The sequence below is a fragment of the Maylandia zebra genome, linkage group LG8 (genome assembly GCF_041146795.1).
Source record: "Maylandia zebra isolate NMK-2024a linkage group LG8, Mzebra_GT3a, whole genome shotgun sequence".
Lineage (NCBI taxonomy): Eukaryota > Metazoa > Chordata > Actinopteri > Cichliformes > Cichlidae > Maylandia > Maylandia zebra.
This window is the reverse complement of record NC_135174.1, coordinates 26914784-26935656: the sequence shown is the minus strand read 5'-3', so window position 1 is coordinate 26935656 and position 20873 is coordinate 26914784. Positions and strand designations below refer to the sequence as shown.

Here is a 20873-nt window from a genome sequence, read left to right as displayed (position 1 = left end):
AAAGTAGCCAAGCAGTGTTTGTCTTTGTGTTTTCTGGCAGAAGAAAAGTGGGGTTGTGTTACATTAGCAGTTGTGTTACTGCTTTTAACTCTGGCCTTCCTGTAACTCTACACTCCCATCACTCTGGTTTGCTGCCAGCAGAGCTCTCTCCTTCACTTACACGACTCCCTCCTCCTTCTGTCTTTTATCTATTTATCTATCTCTTGTGGTCTTTCTCTCATCGCCCGACTTCATCTCACTCGCTTCCATCAGCTCCCGCCTCAGTCAGCTGACGAATAACTGGATGAAAGAGGTCCAAATTAAGTTCATGCTCATCTGCGCTCTCTCTGAATCAATACTGACTGGCATACTTCAACCTCTTCGTGATGACAAATCATAAGCACAGATGATCTCTGAGGATCTGTGCCTCAAACGGATATTTACATTAAAAAAGAGCTCAGCATTTTTATGTGTTAGTTACTGAAAATCTGTTTAATGAGGTTTATCATGTGTGATAGTTGTCCGCCACACTGATGTGATACAGCTACTGGTTTCTCGGGAGCAATAATTTCCAGCTGGTTGTCAGTGGTTCCTGCAGGTTGCTGACTCTCATTATGTGAACTGTCATAGGAATTGCTTTGTTTGCAATTGATTGCAATTTTTCGTGTTTAAGTGCTAGAGACCAAAGCAGGCGGGCTGAGGTTTTTGCCAACTGGTTGGAGAATACACATTTTGCCAGGGGCTCACTGAGCAATCTGTAGGTGTGAGTGACTGAGACTTTAGGAATTATTTTCCCAACAACTGCCATCAGCCTGTGGCAACCACTTGCAACCAATTGTCCAAAACAAATTTCCCCCATGACTGGTGGTTGCCAGATGGTTGCAGACCAGTCTCTAGGCTTTAGCCCTCAAGGATAAGGTTCTTCCACCTTAGGCTACGTCCACACTAGCCCGGATAGATTTGAAAATGGCGTTTTCGTCTGAAAACACTCCGCATCCACACTAACGTTTTCAGTTGTATTCACAGAGTTGTGTGTCCACATTGAAACGTTTTCCTTCGGGGAAAATGCCGTCTCAGTGTGGACGGGAGGCCAAAACGGAGAGAAAACGATGCGTTTTCAAATGAAACATTAGTGTGGACGTAGCCTTAGTCTCAGCCAGTTCTGTCATATTTAGAGCTAAGGAGCCACTTTGTCTTCCTCACACCTTTTTACAGAGGCCCCTGGGGAGCTACCAACAACTGGACAAAGGCCAGTTGTTGGCGGTGAGTAGTGTAGCTGTGGGAAGACTAGCTGCAAAGTGTGAAAATGACAGATAATGTGACTAATGCAGAGGCAGTGAAATGCACGAAGACAGAGACGTTTTATTGTGGATGAAGCTTCATGCTGCCATCCGCAACAAATAGTAAAGGATTTATCAAATATTGCACATAAGGGCTCAAACCTGCTGCAAACATCCAAACAAATGTTGCATGCAGAAATAATTAAACGTCACAGGGAGAATTTGTCAGCTCGGTGAGACTGATGTCTTTGAAGTGAGGGCAGAATGATGAGTTGGGGTTAAGGGAGGGAAAGTTTGGTCGCTCGGCGTGCCAACTTACAAGTTCTCTTTGTTCTGTCGGCTTCAGTTATGAGCGTGCACGTTCTCTCCCACTGCTACCATAAGGCAGCTCCAATCTGTCACTGCTGGCAGCTCACCGTCCTCATTTGAGTGACTTCTTTTTTTTTTTTTAAACAAGAGTTCTGTTGTCTGCGTCGTCACTGGCGTGGAAAGTCGTTCTGCATCAACGTTAAACAGAATGGAGACGACTGGAAAGAAGTCAGCTCGGCCAAGATGAGTAACCGCCAGGAGATTTAGCTCGAAAGACAAAACGTGGACTATAACAAAGAGAATAACAAAGAGATTTCTGTGCTTAGGGTTTAGCTTCATGTGCATGTTATGGCTGAGCAGCCAGCTGGATCTGATGGTGGACTTGTCAGTGAACAGACAGGAACTAAACATTACTTAATTCAATATCTTTGCACAGAGAAAGTCCTCTTCATCATCGCTGCATCAGTGTCATGGTGATTCCTGAATAAAATCTGATCACGCTAATCCGATTAGAGTTTCCATGAATCATTTGAACCTGCCTCATTTTCTCATTTTTCCCGTGAGTCCAGACCCTTTAATTGTTTTATTCAGAATGTAAATCGATCCCCGTCACCGGCTCTTTTCAGAGAGTGGGAGAGGACATGGTGGGATGATTTCCTGCTTCCGCTACAGGATGAGCTCATTTTCTCTCTGACATCATAAAAAAGCTGCATTATTTACTTTTTATTAGTATCTGTCATTGGAAATAACAGAGGCCTTTGATTTTGATTTTGATTTCTATCATTTGTCTCCAATTGAAAATTTGATTTATTTATTTGCCTTTTTCTTTGGCTGAGATTTTAGCAGTGCAGCTGCACCGTACAGTCATACAAGCTCTGCCTCCAAAACAACCCAGGAACCATGGCATTGTTTTATGCATATTTACAATAAAAATCAATTGCATAAAAAAAGAAAATATTTGAAAAAGAAAAGAAAAACACAACTGCCTGAGGTGGAAAGCTTGATGTAACAATAAAAGCAGACCGACAAAGTGTAACAGGAACAAAGTTAGCAAATAAATCCTGCAGCGTTAATATCATCAAAGTGTCCACTGAAGATAAAGTTCAACTAATTCATGTAACACCAAATCAAAACATCAGTCACCTCAAGGTGCTTTATATTGTAAGGTAAAGACCCCACAATAATATATAGAAACCTCAACAATCTTGGCAACAGCAGGAAGAAAAAACTCCCTCTTAACAGGAAGAAAGCTCCTGCAGAACCAGGCTCAGGGAGGGGCAGCCATCTGCCGTGAACGGTTGGAGTGGAGAAGGGAGATGATGAGGACCTGATCATGAGGAGACTCCATCGTTTCTTTCCACTTAACCATCAGAGAACTTTGGTTTATTGCAGGAGTGTGAGCTCATGGAGCCACATACAGTCTTCAGGTTGACTATCACACCTTGCTGTAGTTTTCCTTTCTTCCTTTTCACTGAGCTTTACATTTTATATTTCTGCATCCCCACATTGTGCTAAATTTGAGGTATTTCGGTGTTTTTAACACACACACCATACATTTCTTCTTCGACTGATCCTGTTCACAGCACAGCAGATTATCTGTGTCCGTCTCACCCTGTACCCAGGATCCTCCTCTGTCACACTAACCCTCCGCATGTCCTCCGTCACTACACCATGAATCTTCTCTGAGGTCTTCCTCTTTTCCTCCTGCCTTGCAGCTCCATATCCAGCATCCTTTGTCCACTGAATCCACTGTCTTTCCTTTGCACATGCCCAAAGCATCTCAGCCTTGCTGCTGTACATTTGTTTCTAAATAACAACCTGAGCTGTCCCTCTAATGTACTCATCATTACTAATCCCAGTCTGCTCACTCCCAATGAAAATCTTAACATCTTCAGCTCGGCCTCATGTGTTTTTGTCAGTGTCAGCATCTCCAAACCTTACATCATAGCAGGTCTCACTGCCATCTTGGAAACCTTCTGTCACAAATCACCTCTGACACTGGTTTCCACCACCCACACCACCCCACATGCACTCTCTTCTTCAACTCTCTTGTTCATGAAGCACGTGTTTAGGAAACGAGTGTGCACACTTTAAACATCAGAATCAGAATCAGAATACTTTATTGATCCCTGGGGGAAATTATTTTTTGTTACAGTGCTCCATTTTAAACCAACATTAAGACAAGACAGACAATACGCTAACTAAGAATAGTACAATATATACATATATATACATACATACATACATACATACATACATACATACATACATACATACATACATACATAAGTCACTTATAAATAAATATTTGGAAAAGAAACATGTGTAGCTGTAGCAGCAAACAGTGTGTTAAGTATTAATACATATTATTTGTATTGACTTTATATGAACCGATGCAGTCATTAAAACTATCTGGGAGACTTAGTTGTGTGCACTTGTGCGTCATACAGTGGAAACTATTTTAAGGTGCCATTACCACAGCAACAGTAGTTTGTTGTACACAGAGTACATTTCTCCCCTTTTTGTTCACTGTATAACTTCAGCAGCTAAAATACTGCCAAGCTGTGTCTATACTGTTCGGCATCAGAACAACAGTTTGTTATTTCTGTGTGTGTGTGTGTGTGTGTGTGTGTGTGTGTGTGTGTGTGTGTGTGTGTGTGTGTGTGTGTGTGTGTGTGTGTGTGTGTGTGTATTTAGATTTTATCCAGGTAGTTAATGGTTCTCGGTTTGCCCGTTTTTAATTGATTACGTTCACAGGCCTTCACCAAAGAGAGCCACAGACAGACTCATTAAACTGAAACAAAATGCATACATGCATTTTCCATGTAGTTTTGTTATGTAACATTTTAACTACAGTGTAAAATGTTACAATGAATTGAATCTGATCAAATTGTCTGTTTACAGGCACATTTTCCTTAATGGTTAATTATTAATTAATAAACATTTAATTTGTTATAGTTTTTCATATTTGTTTCATTTTACTCAGAGTTGTTGCTTCATATTGATTGATTGTGACAGTTATATGCCATGGGCATGTATGGCTGCCAGTGGAAGCAGGTCACTACTGTTTATTGATGACGTGACTGCTGATAGAAACAGCAGCAGGATGAATGCTGAAGGACAGAGCTTCACAGTGCAAATGGATAATGACCCAAACCAAACTGCATAAACAACCTAAGATGGCCAAGAAAGTATAGAGACCCACAAACAATCAGCAGCTGAAGGTGGCTTTAGTCTCAAAGGAAGATATGCAGCAGCTGGTGTTCTCCATTGGTTCTAGACTTATTTTCCCCAGTTACTTTAGAGCCTCTGTAAATTGGGTACTTTGTATAGCTACAATGTTTTTATTAAAACCCTTGAATCAAAGTTCAAAGTCTGTACTTCAGTCACATCTTAACTCTTTCAAACTCCACGAAAAAAAAAGAAGATGGAATTTGTTTCATTTTGTTGTCTTAAACTTCTGGACCTAACTCTGTAATTGCACCACATAACATCACTGACTTTGAAGAGTCTCTTTTAGGTCATTCAGTGTTTTAACATATAGTTTTTAAAATAATTGGGAATGAAAAAAAAATGTTCAGAAAGAAGCAGCAAATTAAAACGTGGATGAAATCACACTGGAAGCAGGAGGGGGAAAAGCTGGCCACCATTAACACAGGAGAGGCACAATATCGTGGGAATTTGTAGAGAAAACAGGGCACTCATGGAAGATACTCATTATACTTGCTCCAGTGTTTACATGAATAATGACAGAAATAGCTGACACAGTTTAGGAGTGAACTGTGTCTAGATGGCGGTTACAGAAAGCATCGAACACAGCTGACAAATTGAGACTTCCGAAACGTGTGAGTAGGTTTCCAGAGAGTAAGCTGATGCTTGGTCCCTTTGGGCATCGTAAATACTGAATCATCCAGTGTGTATCGGGAGTCATCTGAGGATGCATAAAGATAACAACAGCTCCTCTCTTTCATTCACAGGTATGAAGAATAGGGAGCTGCTGGAGTCGTCGCGCGGGCATGTTTGTCCTCTGGCCGTTCAGCCTGTGTGTCTCTGCTGTGCACACAGGAGGGAGAAGAAAGACCGTCTAAAAATAAACTGACACCCACCACCAGCAGGAAAACAACATCCAAACTGACAAAAACAGAGAAAAAGAGCAAAGAAGAGCCCTCTTTCCACCCTGTCTGCCTCTTTCTCTGCTCCATTTCTGTTTCTGTGTCCTCATTACGTGCTGAGAGGAGGTCATGTCCCAGTCTGGAAAAGTCCTTCATCTGTATGTGGAAGTGAGGTCTGCCCCAGATCAGAATGGAGGAAAGAGGGAGAGTGAAGAAGGGATTGCTCAGGGGCATTCGGTTCAGGACAGTCCCGCGGAGCTCCTCTCTCAGCTAACGAGCCAGACGACACGCCAGATCGTCAGCAAAGCCTCCACGGCTCGCCACCTGGCTCAGGACTGCACGCACGGCCAGTCTCCCTCTCGAAACACCGTTAGCTTTCAGCTCCAGCAAACCAGCAGCTCACCTACGATCAGCAAGCGTTGGAGCTCACCCCTGCACTCTTCACCAGCGACCTCTTCGGGAAAAGTCAGTGTCCCTCACACCCCTCCTATTCGCAAGAGACTTAATGAAGAGGAAGTCAGCGACGGGAAGCGGAGTGTGGTCACCTTCAGTTACGTCGAGAAGTCAAATGTGAAGAAAGTGGAGAGTCCACGCAACTCTGTGTGCGAGAGACAAGCCAAAGAGGAATGGTCCACGTCTTCCAGCTTTCGAAAACGCCTCAGCGACCCAGTTTGGTTTGGGAGTCCCGATTCATCGTGCAGCTCCAGTCCCAAGCTGACTTTCCAGAGTCCAGGAAGTCACCAGCAGACGTTCTCCCCCGGCCTTTGCAAGCCACACTTTGACCCCATCGGCAGGGCAGCTACCAAGAGGGCTGTAGAGGAGTTTGGATCCCCCTTATTGAGGATTAAACTGGCCCACGCACTTGAGCACACCTCAGCTTCATGCTACTACCAACAACCGCGCTGTCAGTCCTGGGCTGGATCTCCCGTTCAGCGTCAGAACATCAGCGTAAACCCCAAAGATCTGGCTCCATGTGGGCTGCCTTGGAGCCCAGCCTCAGACCAGCTATCCTCGCAGTCCAAGCAGTCCTCGCTTGAGAGATCTGGGCCCCCTGAGCCCCAAAGCCCTCTTCTGACTGGAAGTCCAGCTGTCAACAGACACATTAAGAGGACCTGCAATATGAGCACTTCACCGCAGGGCGCAATCCTCCAACTTGGCAATAATGGAGTCGACGGTTTGAACCAGTTAAGCAACAGCAAATCTTCCTCTCCAGCTCACAGTCCTGAAGAGGCCACCAAAGCATCTTCAGTTCTCACAGAGGCGAGGAGGTCCTTGTTGCACAATCCTTTAGGAGAGCTCACAAGCAGCTCAAACTCTGGAGAACCTGCTCCAAATGCACAACAGTTTAAGCAAACGCTCAGAATGAACATCCCTTTAAACGACCAACAACACACGCCAGCAACCGACAACACAGACTCACACCAGCCTGAAAACTCACGATCACAAGAGACAAACTGTCACACTAATCATGACACAATGCAGCAGAGCTCCATCTTATCAGCCACTCAGAATTCCCCCGCCCTTCCTTCACGTGTCCTTCGTCCCTCTCATCCTCCCACAGAGCTCAGCTCACCCATTAGGGACCCGAGGCTATTCCAAGCTGAGCTCCGACCGCCAGATACCCCCACCCTGCATCGCCGTCAGCCGCCACAGTACACTGGAGATTCCTGGTCCCCAGGCCTGGACAGGAGAGGAGATCCAAGCTGTTTCGAGAAAGGGGACTGCACAGAGCTCGCTCGCAGACTCTTTATCAATCAAAGTGTTGAGGAGGCGCCGGTCAGCTGGACTTCCAGGCAGGAGTGGGGGAATGGCGTGGAAAACAGCCCCAAGCCAAGCCCCGACCCCGTATTACAGTCTAAAAGGGTCCAAACATCTGATCAACAATCCAGGCAGCGCCGCAGGCCTCTCAGCCCGACAGCACAGCAGAAGCGGGCTGAGCAGAGGAGGAGGGAGATCCTTCTTCTGGGTCCTGTGGTGCTGGACTCTGGAGAGGAGGATGAGGGCTGTGATGAGGAAGAGCAAGGTAACGAGAGGGAGGGATACGGTGCAGCACTGCAGCCTCGTTCTCGAAGGGCCGAAGAGCCTCCTGAGGGGGAGCAGAATGGCGTTATGGGAGGGTCGTCTTCACGGAGCTCCAGCGGGGTGACGGGGAGCTTGGGAGACAGGGACTGTGTGTCCCCAGAGTCCAGCCAGTCCAGTCACCAGAGCAATGAGACTGGGGCTGCCACCTCAGGAATACAGGTGGGTTCTGCTGATAACAAAAAAGAAGGAAGGAAGGCATACTTGGATTTTTGACTGTATGCTAACCACCTTTTCCCCTCCTGCCCATTAATGCTGCACTGCAGAGTTAGCCTCTAAGCTAGTGTGTGTCTCTTGCAGACGGACAGTGGATGTGCAGCGCCCGTGCCCTCGCTGCACTGTCAGAAGATCGCTCGTGCTAAGTGGGAGTTTTTATTCGGGACCCCTGCTGAGGAGGCTGCTGGCAGGGGGGAGAAACGTGAGAGCATTTCTGTCTTACTTATATTGAGTTTCTGCACGTTCTGCCTTCATGTTCTTCCTTCCTCTCATGGGAACATTTCACACAGAGATAGAGAAGCTAGTGAAGTAGCAGTACTGCTTTCAATGTCGCAGTTTGTCGCTCAGGGAAACATACTCAGGTGTGATGTGTCAGCTGATACAGGAACAGCAGCAGGGATTTCTTCACAAAAGCTTTTCTGTTTAACTAAGGAAAATAAAATCAGGGCGCTTCCTAATATAATTCTCCCATTTATTGTAAACATTTTAGTTTCAACAAGGATATCTGTGAATTTTATTTATTGTTATCATCATAGAAATATTTGAAAAAAGTAAAAAAAAAAAAAAAATTTTTACCGAACTTGCAAAGTAAACCATAACATTCACAATTTGAGAAAACGGTGTTTGGCAGCACGATGCAAGAAGGCAGTGTTCTACTCCCTACCATTTACAAAGGGGAACCAATCAGAAGAAAGCTTGCTTAAACGAAGGATGGTCTTAAAGGGGGAGGAGCAAAAATAGCTTGCTTCAGACATATGATCAGCTGCAAAGCTATGCTAAGAGCTAGTAGCCCTATAGCCCTGCCAGACTGGCGACCTGTCCAGGGTGTACCCCGCCTCTCGCCCTATAACAGCTGGGATAGGCTCCAGTGCCCCCCGTGACCCTGAAAGGGATAAGTGGATGGATGGATCATCAATTTAACATGTAACTTGATCAATCAAAGGTATATAAATTGACAGTAATAGAATACAAATTTGATGCTGTAAATATTCTGATGTTATACACTGAACAAAAATATAAACGCAACACTTTTGTTTTTGCTCCCATTCCCCATGGGATGGACGTAGAGACCTAAAATTCATTCCAGATACACAATATAACCATCCCTCCCAAACAGTGGTCACAAATCAGTCCAAATGTGTGGTAGTGGGCACATCTGCCATATTGAGATAATCCATCCCACCTCACAGGTGTGCCACATCAGGATGCTGATCTGACAACATGAGTAGTGCACAGGTGTACCTCAGACTGCCCACAACAAAAGGCCACCCTGGAATGTGCAGTTTTGTCTCACAGCAAAATGCCACAGATGCCACAAGCAATGAGGGAGCGTGCAATTGGCATGCTGACAGCAGGAATGTCAACCAGATCTGTCGCCCGTGCATTGAATGTTCATTTCTCAACCATAAGCCGTCTCCACAGGTGTTTCAGAGAATATGGCAGCACATCCAACCGGCCTCACAACCGCAGACCTCGTGTAACCACACCAGCCCAGGACCTCCACATCCAGCAGGTTCACCTCCAAGATCGTCTGAGACCAGCCACCCAGACAGCTGCTGGAACAATTGGTTTGCACAACCAAACAATTTCTGCACAAACTGTCAGAAACCGTCTCAGGGACGCTCAACTGCATGCCCGTCGTCCTCATCGGGGTCTTGACCTGACTCCAGCTCGTCGCCGTAACAGACTTGTGTGGGCAAATGCTCACATTCGATGGCGTCTGGCACGTTGGAGAGGTGTGCGCTTCACGGATGAATCATGGTTCACATTGTTCAGGGCAGATGGCAGCTGAGAATGTCCCAGTTCTTGGATGGCCAGCATACTCACCGGACATGTCACCCATTGAGCATGTTCGGGATGTGCTTGACCGGCGTATACGACAGCGTGTACCAGTTCCCACGAATATCCAACAACCTCGCACAGCCATTGAAGTGGAGTGGACCAACATTCCACAGGCCACAATTGACAATCTGATAGACTCCATGCGACGATGTGTTGCACTGCATGAGGCAAATGGTGGTCACACCAGATACTGACCGGTTCTGGGTCCCCAGACCCCCAATAGCGCAAAAAACTGCACATTCCAGGGTGGCCTTTTGTTGTGGGCAGTCTGAGGTACACCTGTGCACTACTCATGATGTCAGATCAGCATCCTGATGTGGCACACCTGTGAGGTGGGATGGATTATCTCAATATAGCAGATGTGCCCACTACCACACATTTGGACTGATTTGTGACCACTGTTTGGGAGGGATGGTTATATTGTGTATCTGGAATGAATTTTAGGTCTCTACGTCCATCCCATGGGGAATGGGAGCAAAAACAAAGGTGTTGCGTTTATATTTTTGTTGAGTGTATATTGAAAAGGGGAAGAACAGACTTTTGGTCATTGCAGTCATAAAAATTCATTCAGTCATAACGATTAAGGCTTTAAACTTATGAGGAAAGTGTTACTGAGGTCGCAAATAAAGGCGCTTCTGGGCTGTTTTTCCATAGACTTCTATATGACCCAGTCTTTGTAAGCAGGGGAGTGGCACACTGCTAATCACCTCTACATTGTCCTCAGAAACCACATATGCCTTTTAAGTGATCATAATTGATTTTCTTCCTCTGCAGATTCTCCAGAGGGAACCTCCACAGCTCCTCCTAGTGGTAACTCCAGTGAGTCTCCCACCCCTACTCCGCCATCCTCCCTGCCTCTGCTTTCAGCCAACCACGAGGTGCAGCACGTGGAGGTAGAGCTGGTGACCCCTCCCCCAGCCGTCATAGGAACATCGCCCAAAACGGGCATCATTCGCAGGACACTCAAGTATTCAGAAACTGACCTGGACGCTGTCCCGCTTCGATGCTACCGTGAGACGGACATAGACGAGGTGCTGCTGGCCGAGCAGGAAGACGCCGACTCTGCATTTGGGAGCAACCGCAGCGTGCAGGGAACCTCAGGGACGGGCAGCAGCCCTCTGGGAGGGCTGGCTTATGGGAGAACAGATGGGGAGGAGGAGGCGATGATGGAAGGAAGAGCTGTGGAGGAAGAAGGAGAAGACGATGAGGAGGAAGAGGAAGAAGAGGAAGAAATGGTGAGCTGGGCAAGTGTGAGGATGCAGGGAGACAGCAGGAAGCAGCAGTGTGCAGCTGAGGAGGAGCCTGAGGTGTTTGGACACCTTCTGAAGAGGTGAGCAGACGCCTCGTGTGAAGCTGTAAACACAAACAGGAGAATTCTGGTGATGCGGGATGTTCCCCTGACCTAAATGTAGGGATCTCATCCCTAACCTACTTTTCAAGTTGGTCATAATCAGGAAGTAAAAGTCACACCTTTAAACAGTTCAGTAAATTACGTTCTGGCAAAAGAAAAAAAAAAATCTTATCAAAAGTCTCTTTTTCTTTATTTTCTATCCTGTCTGTTCAGACCAGTGGAAACCTTTTTCGACAACCACCATCCAGCCTTGAAATCCCCCATCTTGGTATCCGGACCCCGCCTCGCCACAGAGGACACCTTCAGCCGCCACTTTGAGAGCATCATGGAGTCGCACCGAGCCAAAGGGACGTCGTACAACAGCCTGGACAGCGAGGAGCTGCTCACCTCCAGCACCCACACTGTCCTGACCTTTGACCTGCCCACACTAACACCCGCTATCCACGGCCCCGTGTGCCAGAGCGCCAGGCAGATCGTCCAGCTCAGCTTCGCCCCGCTGGCGCACGATGAGAGGCCCAGTCTGTCTGACTCTATCTTTACTGTGACGGGGGACTCGGACGCCACCCGAGCTCCCTCCAGCGAGAGGCTGAGCAGCGGATCAGATGATACCCCGCCCAGAGGGCAGGAGCGTTCACAGCTGGGGAGCAGCTGGTACAGCAACCCCTCCTTCTCCTTACCCAGGTGAGATCGCCTGTCAGGTGGAAAGTTCACTGATTAGTATTTTTGGTGAGTCTGAGATGTTATTTACGTATAAAAATCTGGGGGAGGATTCTGAAAAATTCTGCATCACTTTCAATGGGATCTTAAGAGGAGGAGAGGTGCAAAAAAAGCTATTGATTAAACCAAACTAGGGAGAAAATTACTCTAAACTACAGAAAACAGCTTCACAACAAGATGCCACCTCCTCACTGGGTCTAACGCTTAATCAGAGTATAAAAAGTACAGCTGGGGGCTGTGGCTCAGGAGGTAGAGCAGGTTTGGTGGTTCGATCGCTCCAGTCTTCATACCAAATGATCCTTGGGGAAGATACCAAACACAGTTGCTCCTGATGCATGAATGTTAGATATAAAACACTTAGATGCAGAAAAAGTGTTTGTATCAATGTGTGTGAGTAGGTAAATGAGGCATGAAGTATAAAGTGCTTTGGTGCTCAAGTAGAGGAGAAAAGTGCTGTTTAAGAACCGGTCATTCAAACAGTGCCAGTGGTTACAGAAAACCCCTTTCATTTTCTCCTGCACTGCTACTGTGCTCCAGGCCGTTACTACTCAGGAAATAATCATCCAAACTTGTCTTCACTGCCATTATTATCAGCTGATTTCCAGGAAACACATGTAAAACACATCAGAAGAGCGGGAAATACAATCCCCCAAAACATCAACCTTATTCTGACTAACAGAGCACGTCACAAACCCACAAACAGAGAACAGAAACTTGATAACGATTAGGCTTATCGCCGTTTCTCTTTGAGATCAGGGTCTGATGAAAAGGGGGAAGGATCTATTTCACATGTTAAGGTCAATGTGTCCTGAAGGAGCCGTAAGGGGAAAATACACCATCGTCACAGGGTGTGGGGGCCGATTTTCATCTGTTCGTGCTCCTTTTTGCTTCTCTGAAATGACCTCACCTTCCAATGTCAACATGAGCAAAAGCTTTAAATTTAGCTCTCGCTCTTGACTGGCGATAAATTCGCCGGTCGAAGGCCATTTTTTTATGAGAAGAAGTGACACATACCGTAATGAAATCTGAACACAAGGAGACTCCTTGGACACACAGCTGTAAACGTTGACGTGTCTCCAGTGTCCACTTACGATCCGCCCGCACAACATGTAACAAGTGCAAACAGAGTTAATATGTCAGCATAGTGATACTAAAAGTGCTCCATTGCATCTCTGTATCTTAATTCTTTCACTCTGCTGCATCAACTTTGTAGTTCAAAGCCTAATTTATCATATAGTGGGCTTAGTACAGCCCATCAGTTCATCTTCTACCTGAAATATGCTGTTGTAGCGTTCTTTCCATCTTCTTATAAGCCAACTTACTGTATCAGGGAGGGATCCCTCTTTCTATGACATTATGCAGAGAATATATATATATATACTACACTTGAGAAATAATAATCATATAAACCTCTCTGGACAGGCAAAGCTACAGTATGTAAACAGGACCTTATCTTTTGTATTTCTGAATCCTTTTCCCTTTAAATACTAATTCTACAACACACAACAAACAAATCCAGGTCCGTCTAATATGCTTAAAGTTGACTTTTTCACTGAGTCGAACCCCGACCTGCCACCCAGCCTGGCATTATGAGCCAACATCAGTGCCGGACCTCACTAACGCTCCTGTGGCTGAACGGCGGAAAGTCCCTGAAGCCAGGATCTGGCAGAGAGCCTGAAACCAGAAGGCAGGGGAGGCTGCTCCAGCAGGAGATTAATCTGGGTTTTTGGAAGGAGATGTTCCAACGGTCATAAGCTGTTTTCCCACACGGACAGATTCAGATTATTTCAGGAGAATCAGATCCAGATATTTTACAGTTTTTGTAAAACTTGTATCACACAGCAGGAAATAGTTCACATAAAAGTAAAAGGTCAACACACCACACTATTAGCTGAGCAGCTCATTCGCACATCGGCACAATAGGACATCACACTGAGTTTAAGAGGGGGCTGTCAGGTTATAGCAGACATTTACATTTCTAACATGCACTTCACATGTCTGGAAGTTCAAAATCAAGAACCTTTATTGTCACACAATAAAATGACAGTTATAGCAACCTTAGATGGTGTGTGATGTGCCACAGATATGAAACATAAAATATCATAAATATAAAATGCGTTTATATATATATATATATATATATATATATATATATATATATATATATATATATATATATATATATATATATATATATTAGGGGTGCAACGATATTCTTATCGATATTGAACCGTTCGATACAGTGCTTTCGGTTCGGTATGCATATGTATCGAACAATACAACATTTGTAATTTATTTTATCAACTTTCCTTCTGACGATGCTGTCTGTGTTGAGCGCTCAGTGAATCTGCGTTCGACTACTCCGCTGCACTGTCGAGCGCAGATCCACTGAGCGCTCAACACAGACAGCATCGTCAGAAGGAAGAGCGCAGGGCACCTCCCCCACCCTCATTCAGATCTGGTGTTTGGAATTATTTTGGTTTTCATGTGACATATGACCCTGAAGGTAAGCGAGTCATGGACTAAAGTAAAACAGTATGTTGGATGTGCCATGCAATGCTCAATTACATGGGTGTGAACTAGTGTGTTAGCGCAGTTAGCTCGTTAACGTGTTGGCTGTCTAGCCCCATGCACGGGGTGATCGGCGGTAGCTCGTTAACGGAGATTTGCCGTGTTGTGGCGTTAAGGTCATTTCAACGAGATTAACCTGAAAGCACTAGTGGGAACACAACGAATATGACTGCACATTTACGCCGACATCATCCTAGTGCAAAGACAAAAACAACAAGCATGCTACTAACTTTAGCCGAGTCATTTAGACAGCTGTTAGCACATGATTCTCCTTATGCTGCTGAGAATATAGCCCAGAAGAAGCGGATAGTATAGCTTTTATTTTGGAAAGAGACATTTCTCTGTAATAAACTCTCTTTTCCAAAGATGAGTGATTCCTCAATCAGATACAGGGCTTGCAATATCGCTAGCCCGAAGTCCCGGAGCTAGCGATTTTTCCAGTCGGGCTATTGTAGGAAGAAAATATATGTCAATGCTTTTGCATTCTTTCAGAAATGTAGCTGGGTAATTATGTCATTGGCATCGGTGAGCCACTGTCGCGTTTGAATTTGCGCTTGTTTTTTGCTTTCACTTTGCAATCATGCGAACTGTGTATAGAGAGCGACAGCACTGATCTGTGAGTGATGATAATTTGTGCACCAATTCCTCTGACATCGTCTTATTAATCGTTAGCTTACTATGCAAACATGACAAGTGAAATCTCCCGCAGCAAGCTCAAACATGTGAGAGGTTGATTGCGCAGAGAATCGCTGAGCTTATGTGAGTGAGCGTGTAAAAGCATTTCAGTTCTGCTGAGCCAAATAAGACAGGTCAGGGTGAAGAAGTGACAGCCAAAGAAAAGCTTACCACAAAACGGAGAAGTTATGACAAATCAGACTATAAGGCAAAAAGAAAGTGCAGCTTTACGGTTTCATGGACAAAAGAATTTCTGTGGCTGCAATATGACGAGCTAAATAACCAGGGCTGCACATAAGTGGTCCGCAGGTGCGCATTCGCTGTCAAAATAAAAAACATGTACAAGGGTTAGGGTTAAATTTAAAAACTGTACTTTTGAGTTAAAATATATATTTATAATTTTAATAAATGACAAATTAAAAAGGCATGAACATTTTTTTGTATCGAAAAAATATCGAACCGTGACACCAAAGTACCGAACCGAACCGTGAATTTTGTGTATTGTTGCACCCCTAATATATATATATATATATATATATATATATATAATCAGGTGTCCGACTTGGCCATGTAAGAATGTTCCACTTCTTTGCTTAAATAAACTCCTGGGTTGCTTTAGCTGTATGTTTTGGGTCATTGTCCATCTGTATTATGAAACGCCTCTCAATCCATTTGACTGCTTTTAGCTTTGAGTAGACAGTAAGTCTCTGAACACCTCAGAATTCATTCAGCTGTTTCTGTCCTGTGTCGAATCACCAGTAAACACTAGTGTCCCAGTGCCGCTGGCAGCCATGCACACCCAAGCCATCACACTGTGTGTCTGCCATGTTTTACAGATGATGTGGTATCCTTTGGATCACGAGCTGTTCCACACTTTCTTCATACTTTTTTCTTACCATCACTCTGGTAGAGGTTGATCTTGGTTTCATTTGTACAGAGAATGTTTCTCCAGAACTTTTTTTTTAGATGTTTTTTTTTTTTTTAAGCGAAGTCCCATCTAGCCTTTCTATTCTTGAGGTTTATGGGTGGCTTGCACCTTACAGTGAACCTTCTGTATTTACTTTCATGTAGTCTTCTCTTCATGGTAGACTTGGATATTGATATGCCTACCACCTGGAGAGTATTATTCACTTGGTTGGCTGCTGTGAAGGGGTTTCTCTTTACCATGGAAATGATTCTGCGATCATCCGCCACTGTTGTCTTATGTGGATGAAAAGTCAGAGTTGTTCTCTCTGAATGGAGTTTTAAATCACAGAGTTTCTGAAGTAGATTCAGTTCTAATGCAGCATTGATTGTCTCCTATCTGAGGTCAGAGCCCTGTTAATGGACTGTTGTCAGGTTCCAGACTAACGAGCGTCTCTGCCTCTGTCTGTCTCCCTGCACAGAGCACTGCAGCAGTGCTATTCTGGAGAGTCGAGTATGCTAAAGTGAAGGTCGTTAGAAGGCCGCCTGTGGTCCCTCTGCTGTCTGCCAGCCGTGTATGGGTGTATCCATCTGTCTGTGCGTGTGTTTGTGCATGCACATGCACCCTTTTCTTTGGGTTTGTGTGTGCGTGAAGTGCATGCACGGATGTGTGATGCACAGCAGATGGCGGCTGCAGCAGCGAGAGACTCACCTTGACTGTCCCAAAGACTTCATTTTGTCTCTCTGCAGAGTGTTTATCTGAATGCAGATAGCCCTGACACGCACATGCCGGTATATGTGACAGATTCCACCTGTTTCTGCTTTTCGGTGTCTCCAACTCTGCTTATGTGTGACTGCTTTGTGAATGTCACCCTAACTTAGTGTGACAGCACTGCAGAGGTGGAGTGAGCGCACTGCTGCTGCTTTCGCCACAAGATGGCGTAAGAGGACAGCAGTCTTGCTGCCGAGTGCTGTTTGGAAAGAGTGAGCGTAATATGTTGCAGGTGTGTGACTTGCAGCCCGATCACAGTGTGTGTTTTAGTGTGTTTGTGTGTCCAAGGAAGGAATCGGTCTCAAGTTTCAGCGGATTCATAGTCAAAATCTTACAAAACAAAGCAGCTTCATTTTGTCTCATTTTGTAAACCTGAACTCGTACTTTAGTTTCAGATTTTTTCCTGATGAACTAAACAGTGAAGGCAAATGTTTGCTAAGTGCTGATCTTATCGCACTCTTGCTGGCCTGAAGCTGTGGAATCCAGGAGTGAGACGGCCAGGCAAATATCCCTGAAGGCTTGTCCATACTTTGATAAAAGTTGGAATTTCGCTCCCCTCCTCCCTCTCCTCCTACTCCTCCTCTTCCTCCTTCCCTCACATCACCCTTTTCAGATGCTCTGTACCATTAGACAGTGGCTCATTGTGTCGAGCTGCCCAGTGGACTGAGAGGGGGTTCAATTATCCGTGGACACCGTTAAAGCAGAGGTTGACACTGGGAATTCTCTCAGGCCCTCTCGGCATTGTGCTGGCTCTCGATGGGACAATGCTAACAGGTGGCAGAGCCTAAGCTACAGTGCTGGCGTAATCTCATAATTATGAACACTCCTGCAGGCCCAGATGAAGCGTATGCTGTAAACAGATGTAGACAAAAGGCCACCTTTTCTTTGCCCGAGGCAGCAGAGCAAACCGTTTGGGCACACACACCCAGCAGTTTAAACCTGACACTTCACACTTTTGGTGTTCTGTGTAGGTGTGTGAAAAAAAAGCTTACATCACAAACAAGGTAAACTACAATTTGAACAACACTCAAAGGATGGACATGCCAAGTGCGTGTAATTGGAGATGCGTGTAGACGGAGAGAGGAATGAATGCAGGAGGGTGATTTTTTTTTTTTAGGGAAAAGACAAGCCAAGTCTCATGCCATGCTTTGAATCCAAGGTCAGTAGGGGACAGTGAGAGTTTACACAGTGGAACAGGGAGGGAGAAAGAGAGAGGGAGGAGTGAAAAGAGGGAAGAGAAACAACAGCAAACAGACTCAGAGGGGAAAAGATAGAGTCCGAGAGGCATTGCAGGACAAACAGCTCTTTTACTTTGGGGGGGAGAGAGGAGGCTTGCTGAGAGGATCAAATGACAGCAAACACAGGGGGAGAGTGAGAAAGTGGACGGAAAGAAAGGAGGCACCCATGAAGTCTCAGTCAGCCTCGAAACCCGGGAGAGGAGCGTCAAAGCCTGCTGGCCTCCTGGGAGAGAGTGCAGGTGTTCTCCTACATTAGGCCTGCCAAGTGCACGGCGATGCGTTCAGGGTACGAGGCGAGGGGGAGAAGAAGGTTCAGTCGGGCGAGCGGTCAGAGGAGAGGCGCCGGCCATGTGACGCCAGCGAGGACGCCGGCCGTCTTCTGTTGTCAGGGCTCGTCTGCAGCCGGGGAGGAGAGGTACTTAGAAAATAGGCGGTCTTGCCACAGGTAGGTCAACACCCAGGAACCTGTCTCACCTGTCTGTCGTGTATATGTGAACATTTGAATATCATGTTTGTGGAACAGACGTGCAGATATGCAGATAACAGTAATTCTGGGAAAATTGTCTGACTGCCCATGTAGCTCTCGTGAACATCGAGACGTTTGCCCAACTTTTTCCTTCGCTTTGGACTTTTAATTTCAAGTTAGTGATGACGGCTGATCGCGGGATGGTTCAGAACTTTATGTCATTGTAAATTTCTGGCATGGAGGGCTATAAAGTTCCAGACATCCATTACCATCAGGCTTTGAACAGTCACGACTCCCAGATGTTATATCAGCACAGTGGAAACAAAAAACTCAGTTTTAACAGGAAGAAAGCTGAAGGCCCAGGGAGAGGCTTACTTATATGTGCCATAAAAAGTATTAGAACACTGCATCTTGTTTTAAAAACATCTATTCAGCCGTTAGTGAACTTCATTCTTATTTAATTGTTTAAATAAATCTAAACTAAATGTTAATTAACTTTCAGTTAAAAAATACATATTTCTTTCCACTTTTGCTTCAGTTGCTCAATTGTTGGGTTCACATTTGCACTTTTTATCGGATGTTTATGGGTGTAGACATTCCTGAGGTTAAAACCTCGGTTGATGTTTTTGGTATTGATGAAAATATGTTGGTGCCTTGTGAAGAGACTGTTATATGAAAATGTGGTGTGGACTAAGGTATTATAGTTAACTAAATCTAGCTGTGAAAAAAAAACATTGTAGTTAACACAAATACAAAATAGACTTTTTAAAAATTAAAAATAGCTGCAATCAAATAAAGAAATATCCTTATTTGTTTGGTAAATTAGCTTTAAATGAGCTTTTTAAAAAATCGGTTTAGATTGTAATATCCATTTCTTGTAGGGATTTTGAGTTGTTGGGTTCACGTTTGGATTTTTATTTAAACTTTCCCATAAATTACTCGATGTTTTGTGGATACATGCACTTCAGACATCGTGGAGTCTGAAGTCTAGTGAGAGAGGACTTCACTCTTCCTCAGCTCTAGCACCACCAGCAGGTCATCACTTCTTTTACTATTTCAGCATCTTCTGGGACATTCATGGTCCCGGGTCGTGAATGCCCACGATTCCTGTTGATCCCCTGACCTTGTATCTAAAGCTAGCAGCAGGCTGACATGTTTTGGCTTTTAGTGGATTGTCTTAACAGCTGTTGAACTCATATTATTTAAGAGACCCCCCGACTTTTCCTCTAGCAGCCTGTACCAGCAGGCCACATCAGAGTATCTGTTTGAAGCATTGGTGCACAAATTTCTGCAGTTAACAGATGGAAAATTAAACAGTAAAAAAATCAGTTTTGCTGGGAGATGGTGGCCTAGTTTCTTTTTTTTCCATTAGGGTTAGATTCACTCTGTATTTTATCCAACACAGTGTCACAAATCTATTGATCATTCTTGTGATTTTTATGACCCCGTCCCTGTCTGCCCTCATATGCACTGATTCTTGTCCACATTTAGAGGTCGGAGCAGAGCACATCAGAGATCCAAGTTTGAGTTATGACCACAGATGGGGTTACTTTTCAGCCACTACTTCACATTTTTCTACGGCGATGGGCTGATTCTGTTCATTTTCTCAACATCTATTGACTCCATTGCTGTAGAATTTACAAAACAACAAGAGATCTGGTGGACTGGTCATCACTGACCGCTCAAAGAAAACACAAATGGTATATTTTCCTCTATAAACCCATTTATTCTCTTTCCAGTACCAACAGTTACCAGCTACGCTCCTCTGAGCGGTTGCACTTTGAACATGAAATAATTTAAATATTTTATGTTGTATTTGTAGCATTTTTTAGACGTTTCAGCTTTTATGGCTCCTATCTTGGTTAGGTCTTTAATGTAAAAGAGATCTCAGTTGGACTTCCTGTTAAAATAGAGGTAATGATAAATAATAATAAAAGACACACTTTATTCCAGATTTGGGAAATTCTTTCTATTTTAAAAGTAATGAAATAATAAGGCATTCACTCCTCCCACTTGTAGTCATCCTTCCACTTTCATCTTGGATCACAATCTAGTAAAAATGCACACTTCTCCATTATCTTGTTTTTTTTAAAACTCAAAATAAAAATATTTTCAAAATAAAGGCGCCCATCTGCCAAACTGCACTGTGTTTACTGCAAATTAGCATGCTAACACAAGGACCTCAGACTCAGTCTCAGTAAACATTTTACCGGCTGATCCTCTGTGTGCTTTGTGAAACCACAGTTGACCTTTGAACCCTTGTGGCTTTCTGTTTTTAATCCCTGTTTGCTCTGGTGTGATTTGCCTGACTCATGTACAGTATGAGAATGTGTGAATGAGCGAAGCGAAGCCTGTGGGTTTTC

At 44.6% G+C, this 20873-nt stretch overlaps 1 protein-coding gene across 4 annotated transcripts in view; it reads left to right on the top strand.

Moving 5' to 3' along the window:
- The window catches only part of LOC101486561 (PH and SEC7 domain-containing protein 1), a 99895-nt gene that overhangs the window by 22989 nt on the left and 56033 nt on the right, over positions 1 to 20873 (top strand). For 2 of the 4 annotated variants that reach the window (XM_004565889.3, XM_004565890.4), the window contains exons 2-5: positions 5546 to 7921; positions 8060 to 8177; positions 10592 to 11147; positions 11382 to 11849. In XM_004565889.3, the coding sequence (XP_004565946.3) occupies positions 5810 to 7921; positions 8060 to 8177; positions 10592 to 11147; positions 11382 to 11849 (3254 nt within the window). In that variant the 5' untranslated portion in view covers positions 5546 to 5809. Of the gene's footprint in view, positions 1 to 5545; positions 7922 to 8059; positions 8178 to 10591; positions 11148 to 11381; positions 11850 to 14283; positions 14392 to 18071; positions 18490 to 20873 lie in introns of those variants that run through there. The other 2 variants (XM_076887717.1, XM_012923207.4) reach the window with 2 other exon arrangements.